The sequence below is a fragment of the Pseudonaja textilis genome, chromosome 2 (assembly GCF_049901715.1).
Source record: "Pseudonaja textilis isolate UNSWEBS1 chromosome 2, rPseTex1.2, whole genome shotgun sequence".
Classification (NCBI taxonomy): domain Eukaryota; kingdom Metazoa; phylum Chordata; class Lepidosauria; order Squamata; family Elapidae; genus Pseudonaja; species Pseudonaja textilis.
In genome coordinates this window covers 49,476,774-49,490,489 of record NC_141991.1, presented here as the reverse complement: position 1 = coordinate 49,490,489, position 13,716 = coordinate 49,476,774, and the positions used below count along the sequence as shown (strand labels likewise).

Below are 13,716 nucleotides of genomic sequence, written 5' to 3'. Positions count from 1 at the left end.
GAAAAGATCTAGCTTCCTTGAGAATTCTATTAATGATGGGAAAGGTGGAAAGAAAAACAAAAAGAGAATGACTAACAGCAAAGCGGAGGGGGTCACTTGCAACCTTCCCTTCCATTGGGGGAACTTTGCTTGTCAGAAGCTAGCTGGGAAGATTGCAAATGGTGATCATGTGACACCAGGATGCTTGCAACTGTTGTAAATGCAAGCTGGTTTCCAAGCACTCAGATCATGATCACACCACCAAGGGGATGCTACAACAGTTGTAAGTGCAAAGACCAGTCATAAGCTACTTTTTTTTAATCACATTATAACTTTGAACAATTGCTAAGTGAATGGTCTTAAGTTGAGGAATATCTGCAATCATGAGCCATGATTTATACCATTGTATTATGTAAGCTCAGCTCATGCTGGATGCTTTACCTTTTAAGTATCTGTTTTTCTGTAAAGCATTTGATACTGAATTAAACATGATAATCTGCTAATATCTGTATGTCCAGCAATTTGAGGCAAAGATGTATAGGTAGAAAAGTATGCAAGACGTGTGTCAGGTAGGAATCTACAAACTGCCTTTTGAGCCCTAGCACAGAGAATAAGGCAAGCACAACCACTACCACTCCATAATAATTGCTGTACAGAAAAGAGAGAAATTACATGATTTTGTTAAGCATCTTCTGCTGTTCCATTACTCTTCGGTATTTCATCAATTTCTTCTGTTTTTCAGTCAACTCCTTAGATGTGGAAGGAAGAGCTATAGGTGGCAACTGAAGGTTCCATACATCTTCATCTTCATCAGGAGAGTTTGTTGATTTACTTGGAGCTGACATCTAAAATAAAATATATATTTTTTTGGACAGAGGGAAAGACAGTAAGATTATTAAACTAATTTTCATAAAGATGAGATTATGGCAATCATTTTAAAGCAGATAAAGATGTTAATTTACTGCTTATGCAGAGATGGGCGGAAGTCAAAACTTAATATATAATATGAAGTAATTCTGTTGATAAGTGCAGTGTTATATAACTTTATATGCATTTCATTTGACCGATAGTTATTTTTCAAAATTCTAATAAATGGAAACTATGGTAATAACTTTCAGGATCAATTTAATTAAGCAGCATCTATATAGGAAGGAAAAGTGCTGTGAACTCAACAGTGGGTTGGTTTTTCAGGAAGAGCAGGGCAGCTTCATTTGCAGCAACGGCCGTCTTGCCCTATCCCGGAAAATACAGTAAGTCTCCAAGCAGGCAGCAGAAGGAATGCCAACTGCAATCCTGGAGCCATAAAACACCCCCTTGCTTAAAATATATCTCGCTCTCTCTCCGTCTGCAGCCACGTTTGGGAGGCATCCGGGCGACAAGCCCAGTTGTCTTGTCACCTTCTGGGCCGCTCACCTCTTTCAGGGATGGTGCTCCAAGCAAGGCTGGGAACGGTTGGGTTTGGCCGAGAAAAGAGGACCGAGGAAAGCAAGAAGGCCTGGCGTCCAACTCCACAAGCGCCGGGACTGGGTTTGTCAACAAGGCGTTGGTTGCTATGGGAACGAGGTAGTCTGTTTGGCGGACGGGTCCCACCCTCCGCTTCAAATTCACCCGCCGCGCGAGGAGGGCTTGCCATGCCCGAGGCTTAGCCTGGAGGAAGGGGTTTCTTCGCTGCTTAACCGGGAGGTGGAAGCGCTCTACGGCGGGGAGAGGGGTGTTGACTTTGCTTTATTTCTCCAAAAGGGACGCACCGTTGGGCCGGTGCCAAATGCGCCTCTTTTATCTTTGAATTCCTGCCTTTCCCGGAGGGTGGTTAAAAACGAACACCGTGAGGAAAAGGCGTCCTAATCTTGCTCAGAGATACTTCGCTGCCACTTAAGTTAGCAGTTGAGCTCCGTTAAGAGGAGTCCCACACGAGCAACATTTTAAGTAACTCTGGAAATGCTAATTATATTGTCGCTAAAAATATGAGTGACAAGAAACGAAATATCACTTCAACGAGATGATTCGGGTTTCTTTTTAAAATATTGAGCCGGAAAAATAGTGCTATTCAGAGGACCCCTAATGTATGTAAAAGCCGGTGGCGGTTCAGATGTGCTGAGACCAAGAAATTGAATGATTTTCAGAATTTCAACTCAGTGTGGGGATAAAATGAATAAGACTTTTTGTGTAAGCTGTGTTGAGGTCCTGGAGAAAAAGTAAAATATAAATTGAAGGGATAAGATACTGGCTTACTCCAGATCCAAATATTAGTTCACCTTTCTAGCTCATTGTTTATCCTGTATTGCCTGGCAATACCTAATATTTTCTGGCTCTTGAAGATTAAAGGAAGCAAGAAATTTGGAATGTACCTCCCTACTTCATTCTCTTTTCCAACATACACAAATATGAAAAGTTACTTTATTTTGTTGCATACGATTATAAAGAGCTACAGTAAGAATCTTTAGTTGCTTAATGGATACATAAAAAGAGGTAGTATTATAATCCTTAGTGTGCTGAATGATACAATGTGAACCAATGCAAAGATTTGTTAAAGCAAAATATTTATTCAAAAGTGTTCTTGGTGTTCCATTGGAAATAACTTCAAGAAGGATAGAACAAGTCTACTCAGATTCAGAACCGGTGTAGTTAATTTCTTCAGACTGATTACTATCTAGAAAGTGAAGAACCCTGCTGAAAGATTATTCACTCTGAGAATAAATACATGTACTGGTGGTGGATACTTTTGATGCTTGAATAATCATGGTGAGTTTTGCAACTTTGTGTTTCTATCATATTGTGTGTTTAGGAGTTCAAGAAGCCCTACTATTCCCATGGCTTCCCTACATTGTCCTCAAAATTGTCCTCAAAAAGAATTACTTCAGTAAATTGCCACTGTGACACAATGCTGGATGATAAGCACAAAAACAAGCTCTGGAACTGAGCATTTTTATAATGAATGGATGGAATCTGTGTAACAAATCCTGCAACTAGAAACTGCTTAGAATTGGTGGTAACTTTCTGAGATTCTTAACTACATTCACAAAAATTTGCTAAACAAAAAAAAAAAAAAGCAAATTTGGGTTTGATTAACTTTTTTCTTAATGTGTGAAGCTAAATATTGCAGTTTGTACCTTCTGGTTTAAGTATGACTGACAATGTTCATCCAATGTACTGCATCACAAATTAGTTTGTTTGCATTTGTAACCACAATATTGTGCAAACCCCCAAATTGGATTGAATGAACATGGTTAAGCAAGCATATTACAATATAAAAACGCAGTCAAGTGAAATTTATTGTATCATTAAACCAAATAGATATTTTATTGCCAGAAAAATATAACTTGAATAAATGAGAAGGATTTTTGCTCTTTAAGTATGCACATAAAATTACTTTGTCAAAGTAAACATTTTTTCTGTGAAGTTTGCTAGAATAGCTGTTCATATACTGCTGTTGAGGTGTTTTTATTCATATTTTTGTTTTACTATACATTCCCTAATGTGTACTGTTCATGACCCAAGTATAGAAATATTAGATACAAATTTTGAAACAAATGAAACAAAACTAGTTAGAATGAAAGCTATCTGATCTTTATTTTTTGAAATTTAAATTTATCTGAACTGAATCTCAACTAATTACATTGGCATATTTTTATACAGTACATAAAGGTTTATTTGTAAAATGCCTTAACTTGAACATAAGAGCTCTATTAGCACAGGCCAAAGGTGTGTCTATTTCCTACGATGAGACTCTGGAAAACTCAGAAGCTGAATAGGATGACAACAGCTGTCATCTATAGTTGATCTTCAATAACTGGTATTCAAAACTGAACTTGTTTCAGACATGGAAGTTGAGCATAACAAATATAATGATAAATTTGGCTCTTGTCAGAATACAAACTGAATAAGTGGTCAACTGGTTTATCGCAGGTGCTCTATTCCATCATATCTGACAACTATTCAGTGCCGTTCATACCCTTTGGGTCAAAAAAGATTGCACACCATTACTTATGCAGTATATCTTCAAGGTGTGAACACTGACAACAAATTGACATTTCAGATATCCTGTGTAGAATTCAAAAGTTTCTTGGTCCTATTCCAAACCATGTTACCTGATGAAGGATGCAGGACAACTGCTTGAAGTAGAGGCAAAGTTTTATTTCAATAGCATGACATGCAGTAGAGCAATCAAAAGGTAGACTATGAACTTAGAATGCTCAGAATGGTAATATTTATGATAAAAATGGACTTTGATATAAAATGTTAATGTTTGCTTGCCAGTGCTGGTTGGCTTCCCATTATTTTGTCTCTAGCTCTGTTAGGGAAGGCTGTTGCCTGTTGGAAAAAAGGCTTGTCTATGTGGCAAGTGTGTTTTCTTCCTACAGCATAATGTACTTGGAGAAGTCCCTGGTCTCTGAAAATGTGTCCCTATGGAAGTGGATAATACTTATCCATTAGTTAAAAAATATATTACAAAGAAAACCAAACACAGTACAATTTTTAAGAGATTAAAAGAAAGATGCACACTGTATAAAATAGGAATCCAATTTACACGTGTACAGGCTCAGAAAATCACAACATTAAGAAAACTTTCATGGACAGGTCTATAAAGTTTTTATTTTTAATTTTTATCCATCCCTCATTTTTATAGTCAACTGAAGGCAGCAAACATACATAATACTCCCTTCTATTTTCTCCAGAACAACCACCCTGCAAAGTGGATTGGGCTGAGACTGGCCCAAAGACACTCAGCTGGCTTTCATGCCTAAAGTGAGACTAGAATTCAGAGTTTCCTGATTTCTAGCCTGGTTACTAGAAATCAAGCTAAAGCTATTAGTCTTAATTTCTTTGCAGTGATATTTAAATACTTCCAAGTAAAATGGGAGTTAATAAGTTGTACTTCTACCCAATTCCTGAAAAACTCTTCAGTTTCTTTGCCTCTAATTTTCTAATTTGCAGTGAATTGTTAAAACAAAAAATACGCTTAAGTTTTTTGCCACTTTTTAACATTAACAATAAAGAGCAGTTCCATGCCTCTCTATATTAGTGCTTTAGAACTCCTGACATGCATAACAGATTTTGTTATTGTTTTTGCACCTGGCCTTAACACAGTTTTATAATCTACTAAAACACCTAATTCTGAAGTGCCTACCACGACTCATTCAGTTCTGGTGTAGAGAAAAGAACAAATCCACAAGCACAAGGCAAGCCGCTGACGGAGAAAGACTATTTCCGGTCAGTGGTGCTTCGTAAATTCAGAGCTACGCCTAAAGCAGGGGTAGGGAAACTTGGCCCTTTTATCACTTATGGACTTCAACTCCCAGAATTCCTGAGTGAGCCATAAAAGGTTCCCCATCCCTGGCCTACTGGTTTTTCAGTTGTGGGGGAAATCAATTTTTGACTTGAATGGGACTGTTTAATATACAAATGTAGGACATATGTATACATTTGTAGGACATATGTATACAAGTGTAGGACATATATATACAAATCTGGGACATATGTATACATTTGTATATTAAACAATCCCATTCAAGTCAAAAATTGATTTCCCCCACAACTGAAAAACCAGCAGGCCAGGGATGGGGAACCTTTTATGGCTCACTCAGGAATTCTGGGAGTTGAAGTCCATAAGTGGTAAAAGAGCCAAGTTTCCCTACCTCTGGCCTAAAGAGATTCGCCAACTTCCGGGTCCTTTAATTCTCCTCCCCTTTCTTTTGTTGTTCCGCTCCCTCGTTTAATCAGCCCTCAGGGTCGAGGCGCCATTTCCGGCAAGCGCTGGTTTCCTTTCCCGGGTCGCGCTTCCTCCTTCCTCTTCCCTCGCTGCGAGTTTTCTCATTGGCCCTCGCGGAGCTGGGCAGGGCGGCCCAAGTGATTCTGTGCTGTGGGGCGAGCGAGCAGACGAGCAAATGAATGGTGTCAGCTACGGGCTCTTGCGGCGTTTGCTGGGCACTTTGAAGGTCTTTCCCGTGTTAAGGCGTCCGGCCAAGCAGCGGCTGACTTGGTGGTTGTCCACCGTCACCATGGAGCGGGCGGTGGTGCGTTGCGTGCCGGCGGAACCTAAGCTCAGCGTTTCCATCGTGCTGCAAGACGGTAAGACCCGGCATGTGCACCGAGACCAAACGGAGCCGTTGGGCCAGGCGCTGGCTCGCATCGCCAACAACGTCAGCAAAGGCCATGCCAAGAAGGCCAAGAAGAGCAAGAAAGCGCAGCCCGAGCCCGAACCCGGGACGCCTTCTGAGCTCGTCCCCGTTCGCCTTTTCACCCAGGACGGGGAAGCCGTGCCCGAGGACGTGCCCAACGAGGAGGCCTGGAAGGACGGGTCGGTGCTGCAAATAGGCGAGACCCGCTACCGCGTGGAGCGCAATCCGCCCACGCTGACCGAGGTGCAGCTCCCACGCTCTCTCATGGCCGGTTTCCCCGTGTGCCCCAAGCTCCAAGTCGAGTTCGGCTCCGCCCGGGACTGCCTCTTCCGTTGGTTTTACGAGGAGAAGATCGAGCCGGCTGAGACAGCGTCGGCCGCCGCGAGCAACAGCTGGGTGGAAGCCCCGGCCGGCTCAGAGCGAGTCTTCATGCCGACCAACGCGCAGATTGGACGCCGCTTGAAGCTCGTGTGCATCCCGGGCAACGGCGAGCAGCGCTATGGGCTGCCCCGCGAGGCGGAAAGTGTAGGCCCCGTGGAGGCTGGCCCGGGCGCTTGCACTTTCGAAGCGCGGCATCTCTACACCAAGAAAATCGCGGCTCCGGGACTGATCCGCGTGGTTTCCTATAACATCCTGGCCGACATCTACGCCAGGACTGAGCTCTCGCGGACCGTCCTTTATCCGTATTGCGCTCCCTATTCGCTGGAGCTCGACTACCGGCAAAACCTGCTCAAAAAAGAACTGGCTGGCTACAACGCCGACATCATTTGCCTGCAGGAGGTAGACAAGTCGGTCTTTGTGGATAGCCTGGGTCCTGCCCTTGACGCCTTCGGCCTGGAGGGGCTGTTCCGGATCAAAGAGAGGCAGCACGAAGGCCTGGCCACTTTCTACCGAAGGGACAAATTCCGTCTCCTTAGTCAGCACGACATTGCCTTCAACCAGGCTCTGCTTGAAGATCCCTTGCAGAGAGAACTGCGGGACAAGGTGGCGACCTGCCCGCAGGTTGAGGAAAGCCTGCTTAAGCGATCGTCAGCTCTACAGGTAGGCCTTATTAGTCCCTCTTGCCTGAAGGGAATGGTGGGGTGGCTAGAGGGAGGGAGGGAAGTGCGTTTGCAGGTTAAGTTAAAGGGACTTTCAGTGAGACATTCAAAGTCAGAACTTTCTGAATTCCCCAAACTGGCATCTTTTGGTACCTTGGGGCAGTTTTGACTTTGTTAAGAAAACATAATAAAAACATGGTTTCAAGGAAAAAGAAAGTGAGATAAATTCCTCATAAATCGACCAAGGTAGAAAATTACTGAGATACTGTATAGGTGGAGCACAATAACCAGCCCCTCAAATATAAAGTAGTTAGTCCTTTTTTATTTGGTGTTTTTTGAATGAGGAAAATAAATTTTCTAAAGGGATTTTTGACTTTGTTGGCAGGATAACTCTCTGAAAATAGAAGAAAAGGAGAGATAAGTTGGAAAAGTTATATTGAGTGCAAAAATTGGGCTGGGAGATGCAGAAAAAAACAGGTCCAGAAAGCATTCATTTGATGTACCTTTCCCAGAGAGGCAACTGTACTGTGACTTGAAACGCTCCACTTGTAAATCTGCCTCCTTCATGGTCATGTGGTGGGAATGCTGTAAGTGAGGATTGCAAGCAACTTCAGAAGCCATATGCTGCATGCTTTCAGACTTCATGTTATTCTTTTTAACCCACTTAAATGTTGGAAATAAATTATGTAAAGGGGCCTGGATTTTGTCCATCAGCAGGATAGTTCTGTAAAAGTAAAATAGAATGGGACCAAATTTGGTGTGGGGAAAAGCCAACAATATGGTTTGTGTATAAAATGAGTTGGATCCAACCAGGTTTATGGATGAAAAATGTCCTAATATATTACTATGGAAGAAAAAGGTGGGCAGTAGTTTGTATTGTTGCAGACTTCCCCATAGATAGTCTTTGATTTACAGCTATTTAACAACTGTCTAAAAAGTGTGGCATTTCTGGCCATTGCAAAATGTTACATATTCATACATATGCACACCCATTCTGCAATCATGTGATTATGATTTGGGTGCTTGGCAACCTGTTCACACTTAGAACTGGTTGCCAAATACCCCATAATGATGGCTGTTTACAATATTCTTCCCAAACTTTCTCAGAAAATCAAGAAGCCAGCAGGGAAGATTGCAAGCTGTTGTCACCTGTAGAGAAGACTCTTTTTGGTCTCTGGAGCTGGCTGAAAGAATGTCCTGTCAGAGGATATCCACTCCCCACAGAGCTGAACCCCTCAGAGAAAGAATTCTGAGAGCAAAACGATTGCTGGAGGATTTCAGCTCTATGTCGAATTGAGTATTTTGGAGAACAAAAGGGCTGGCTGCCTGAGGATTTCAGCCCTGCACCAAACTGAATCCCTCCATAAGACAATTCTTTTTGCTCTTAAAAAGATTTAGCTTCACATGGTTGAAACCCTCCAGCAGGATAGCTCTTCCACTCACAACCAGGAGTGCCAAGAATGTGATTATTGATCAAAGCAATCATATGACATCTCACCTAAGACACCCCCCTCCTTTATTGCCAGACTTGTACCTTACGACAGAACTATTTCTGAATTCCAACTACTATGCTCTTTATCATTTCCCTAACTTAGATACTATATACAGTATCTGTATATGTGGTATTAGAATTCATAAACATTTTTCTTGTAGGTTTCTGTCCTTCAGTCTCAAAATGATTCTTCAAGAAAGATTTGCGTAGCCAACACTCACTTGTTTTGGCACCCAAAAGGTAATTTCTGTTTCTGATATTTTTTAAGCTGGTTATTACCTTGTACTTTGGATTCTGGGTTTGGGTGTATATATAGAGAATTAGTAAATTGCAGAATGGAAGCCTGTATGGCACTGGTTTTTGCCACAGGGTTAAAATGAGGTCCTTTCTAGGTGCAGAAACATTCTTATCAAGCTAAAGCAAGAACACCAACAGTTTCAAAAGAAGTCTAGATTATTGTATTGTTCATAAGTGGATGAAGCACAAGAACTATTGTTAATTGGAGCTACTTGAATACCATGGAATAAAGTGTTCTGGAATGATGTTACTGCTGAACAGCAAATAGAATAATTACTTGACTCCTTTGGGATGTGTATTACAGTAGCAGAGAATAAACTCTTGGATTAATTGAGGAAACGTTTAATGTCAACTTCAAGCAGGAGGCAGCACTTGCCTGACATTGTAGAGACAAACCAGATTAATAGTTGGGAAGGAAACTACCAGGAAATTCCAGGTAGACTAGAAATTCAAAGAGCTGTCCCAGAATGGGGTCTCGAACTGAAATTAACACTACAATCCATGAAGACTGTCAACCTAAGGACTGCAAGTATTCTCAGATATTAATTTAAAAAGGTCTAATGGGTGCAAGATTTCCATAAGCTTATTAAATCAGAAATGTTATTGCAAAACAGCTATTTTTTCACCATTCTTGCCACAGTCTGGCATATTTTTCATTAACTAGAACATGAATCTTTAGTTTGGTAATTGTTGAATTACAACATATAACCCTTGTGCCTAGCCATCTGAAATTTAGGATGATTTATCTGCTTAGCAGAGGCTAGAAAATATCCCGGTAATTTTCTTTATAGGAAAAAAACCATATTTGTTTTTAGTTTTGTGTGTGTCACTTCTTCCAAAGTATATATAATTCTGCAAATGTAGCTCAATTTTAGAGTATTATTAAGCAGATTAAAATTTATTAAATATGTTCTATACTATGAAGAGGGATGTAAAGCAAAGGAACACCAACACTTCCTTCTTCCCCTTTAAAGGGCCCTTAACTATACTTATTTGAACAGGAAATTGCAGTGAAGAAAGGAAGATAGAAAGAGTCAGAGAAAAGGAACATTGAAGGTGGAAGTTGGAAGAAATAAAGAGAAAAATAGCAAAAAGTTGAAGTACACAAAAAAGAATACTGTATAGAAAGAACTGGGAACATGGGAGCTAAACCAAGAGGAATAAATAATTGTGGGCCACAATTTGCAGAACTGACAGAATCAGCAAAGCAGTAACACTGGAAGCAGCTGACCAGTGCCAGCTGCCGGGAAAACAGAGTAGAATGTCAGCCAGACCAGCTGATGCAGTGACAGCAATGGCCCCAAGAACATCATTAGCACTGAAACAGGCTCTGAGGAAGGCAGCAGATGATGACACGGTAGAAAAGTCCAAGAAGCCTGAAAAATTCAATGTCTGGGTGCCTGTTAGCTGTCCTGAATGACAGTTGCACCACCCAACCATTGGTAGAGGCTAAGTGCCTCCAGCAGCTGCAACCTTTCTGAACAGAAAGAGTCCACATCTTCTACCTAGCATTCTTTTGATAAGAGACCACACAAGTGACTGCAGCGTTGTGGGTTAGGAAGTAGGAAGTTTAAAGGTTTAGAAAGAATTCAATCCAGGGTTGCTGCGGCATATAAGAGGATCACTTTTAAAAGTGTGTGTATGTAAATAAAATTAAAAGGTGTTAGAGTATGGAATAATAAAGTGATCAGTTGTAGAATTGGAATGAGACTACAACAGAACAAAGTATAATTTCTGGGAATGAGATTTTTATTTGGTAAATTTGTATAGCTGTCATCTTACATATATGATTTTGAACTACGTACAAAGTTGGAAACAAAATAACCAAAACATTAGAAAAATCATTAAAAAGTCAAAATTATTTACAGAGAAATCTGTTGAGGGGAATTGGCCTCTTTTTTGGTTCACCATCTCCCAAAATGGAGCTGTGCCATTTCCCATGGGCAACAGCAATTGCCAGTGCCCTGTACCTGCCCCGCCTGCAGCTTCTTGCTGTTGCTGGTAAGCTGACAAGTTTCAGGTTGAGCTGAGATGATATCTCAATACAGTGTATGTGTTGCTGTCTGTCAGCCTCTCCATTCTAGGTGCAGAGCTGCCTGTCTAAGACTTGTAAGCTGCTAACATATTTTGGCTGTCACCATCCAACTGTGTATCAGTGTGGCCTAGTTTACCTAATATGGCATGGAAAGCTATAAATTTGAAACCCCTATTATGAAATTCAACTTGGGAGCTTTTTTAATATTAAGACTGGATATTATTTGAAAGCTTAGAGCCATTGACTAAACATAATGATCCTTTTTTTTTTTAGGTGAAAATATCCGTCTAATCCAAGTTGCAATAGCATTATCCCATATTAAGCATGTGATCAATGACATGTATCCTGCTACACCTCTCATCCTCTGTGGGGATTTTAATGCCACACCATCAACTGGAACATATACTTTTGTCAATAGCGGTAGTATTACTGAAGATCATGAGAGCTGGGATTCAGAAGTTAAAGAGCAACGGTTTGCTATGTCTCTAATCCACCAGTTTTGTCTTAAAAGTGCTTGTGGAGAACCAGCCTACACTAATTATGTTGGAGGCTTTCATGGATGTTTGGACTATATTTTCATTGATGCAAATGTTTTGGAGGTTGAACAGGTAATTCCACTGCCAAGCCATGAAGAAGTAACCACCCACCAGGCCTTACCAAGTGTTTCACACCCATCAGATCATATAGCACTAATATGTGATATAAAGTGGAAATGATCTGATTGTTTTCTGAAATGTGTGCTACTTGTGAAAAATTCAGTTGGAATGCTTCTTTGATCACAATTATATCTCATTTATAATTCTTTATAAGTGGTCATACTTTTTATAACAGCGTTCTTATGTACCAGTGCTATTTTTTTCTTTTACTAATGAACAAAATACATTTTGAAACTATGACTGTCCTTTTTCATTTTCATATGACTTTTAAAATAAGGAAAGGAGTAGGACTGGTTTATTTAAACGGATATTTGCCAATCAATCACTATTGACATGTGAAAGAATAGCCGCTATGTTGTCTTCATAAGACTATTAAAGATTCAAAAAAATATTCGGAGAGTTCCCACTATTGGGGGAAAAGATCTTACATAAACCAAGATAATTTGGGTTTAAATAATAGTAATATTATGGTATGCTTGGGTAGTGATTTTTTTTCTGACTAGAGACTGATTTTGCTAGGAAGCAGTGATTTTAATCAATAGTAATCCACCTTTAGGGGAGTTTAAAAACTATTGCTTCCTGCTGTTTTGGAAAGTTCTTTTAATGATTTGAGCAAGGTCTAAGTAACAAAGACCCTACTTATTTCATTTAAAGCAAAGAGAAGTAATCAAAGAGGTGCTGTAGCTGCAGCAGCACCATCTTTCAGATGGGGCTAACCTTCTCTTGTCTTGCTGATGAAGGCTAGAAAAGGTAATTAAATTACAGTTAATCCTCTTCCACACCAGTTCACAAGACCGAGTTAAGAAGGCACTCAACTGTTAATCCTGTTTACAGGGGTAAATTGTCTCATTAACTGAAGATATTTGAATTTGCAGATGTGATCAAGATACTGGTGTTGCTGGTAACCTGGTTAAGCATGTTCTGCACCCTAAACCATTAAAATCTGAATCTTTGTTAGCTGCTCAAATTTATGGATTTGAAATAGGTGGCCATATAAATCAAATACATAAACTAGTTAAAATGATTAATTTCTTAACTGAGCATTATATGACAGTGTTAGGTCTACTTCTCACAAATGTTAACTGACTAATAATGGGGGATGTTGGCACCCTGTTTCATTGCCCTTATTTGTGTAAGATAAGATTATCCTATGGCTAGCTACTTTATGGCACAAGGTCATGCGACCAGTTATGACTACTTTTATGTCAATTTGCATAGATTGTTAAAACTAGATCAGTTTATCGAATACCAAATTAACCATGGTTTAGTATTTCATATGAACACAGTATAACTCATTTTTGTCTTGTCAGGTCCATTAATTTATGTAGTTTCTGGACCCTTTATTTGCCTAACCAGATTGCTACAGTATATTCAGTCTGTGTATTATATACTATTAAAACTGATTCCTGTAACCTTTAACTGGGCAAAACAAGGGCTAAATGTTTTGAAAAAAGTAGCTCAAATGGGCTAATTTACAGAATGTGCCCAAAATCTGGGACCCATGCCTTTTGACAAATTTTATAAGTTTTATGACATAAACATCATAAAACACTTTATGACATAATACAAATGTTAAAACCTATTTTCTGTATTGATGTTTGACTCTGCTGCAGAGTTCAACATGGGCTATTTTCAAGGCAGATACATCTCTGGATATATCCCAGCTTTTCCAGTTAAGGCAGTACATCCAAAGCTCTTGTCATTGTCAAAGGCATTGAGAAATCTCATAAGGGAAGTTCTGAAAGCATGACCGAACCGGTCTTGAGTTGCCTGGTATCATCTAAAAGTTAATTTAGTTAATTCATTTAACTCAGTTAAATGAGAATGAGGTGGCTGGAGTCATTGAAGCACTGGTTGTGAGCTTAAATAGACTCCGGGGGATGATAGAGGACAGGAAGACCTGAAGGAACGTCCATGGGGTCGTGATGGGTCGGACACTAAAACAAAAGTTAACTTTAGCTCTAATTGGCAAATACACACTCCACAGAATTTTTTTGACAGTTGAAATTAGTTATACTTGACTCAGGTATTTTAAAAAAACTCTCACTTGTATAACACATCTTGATATAACTGCTGCATCTTCACAATGGCTCAATTC

General features: G+C 40.1%; 2 protein-coding genes across 2 annotated transcripts in view; one reads left to right on the top strand and one right to left on the bottom strand.

The window, feature by feature from the left end:
• DNAH12 (dynein axonemal heavy chain 12) overlaps window positions 1-5,245 on the bottom strand; it is a 92,603-nt gene extending 87,358 nt beyond the window's left edge. The window contains exons 1-2 of the mRNA XM_026723685.2: window positions 5,108-5,245; window positions 652-824 (exon numbers count right to left, since the gene is read on the bottom strand). Coding sequence (XP_026579470.2) covers window positions 652-824 — 173 coding nt within the window. The 5' untranslated portion in view covers window positions 5,108-5,245. The remainder of the gene's footprint in view (window positions 1-651; window positions 825-5,107) is intronic.
• Window positions 5,246-5,719: 474 nt separating this feature from the next.
• PDE12 (phosphodiesterase 12) lies at window positions 5,720-11,858 on the top strand. Its single transcript, XM_026723693.2, has 3 exons — window positions 5,720-7,139; window positions 8,792-8,870; window positions 11,236-11,858. Exons 1-3 carry the CDS (start codon window positions 5,865-5,867, stop codon window positions 11,676-11,678), a joined length of 1,797 nt encoding a protein of 598 aa, XP_026579478.1. The 5' UTR covers window positions 5,720-5,864; the 3' UTR covers window positions 11,679-11,858.
• The last annotated feature ends 1,858 nt before the right edge of the window (window positions 11,859-13,716 follow it).

Bases quoted from the DNA above. Each gene is read 5' to 3' on its own strand.
- PDE12 (XM_026723693.2), top strand. From the start codon at position 5,865: ATGAATGGTGTCAGCTACGGGCTCTTGCGGCGTTTGCTGGGCACTTTG. The intron at 7,140-8,791 runs GTAGGCCTTATT...TTTTTCTTGTAG, and splicing joins AGCGATCGTCAGCTCTACAG to GTTTCTGTCCTTCAGTCTCA. The intron at 8,871-11,235 runs GTAATTTCTGTT...TTTTTTTTTTAG, and splicing joins CTTGTTTTGGCACCCAAAAG to GTGAAAATATCCGTCTAATC.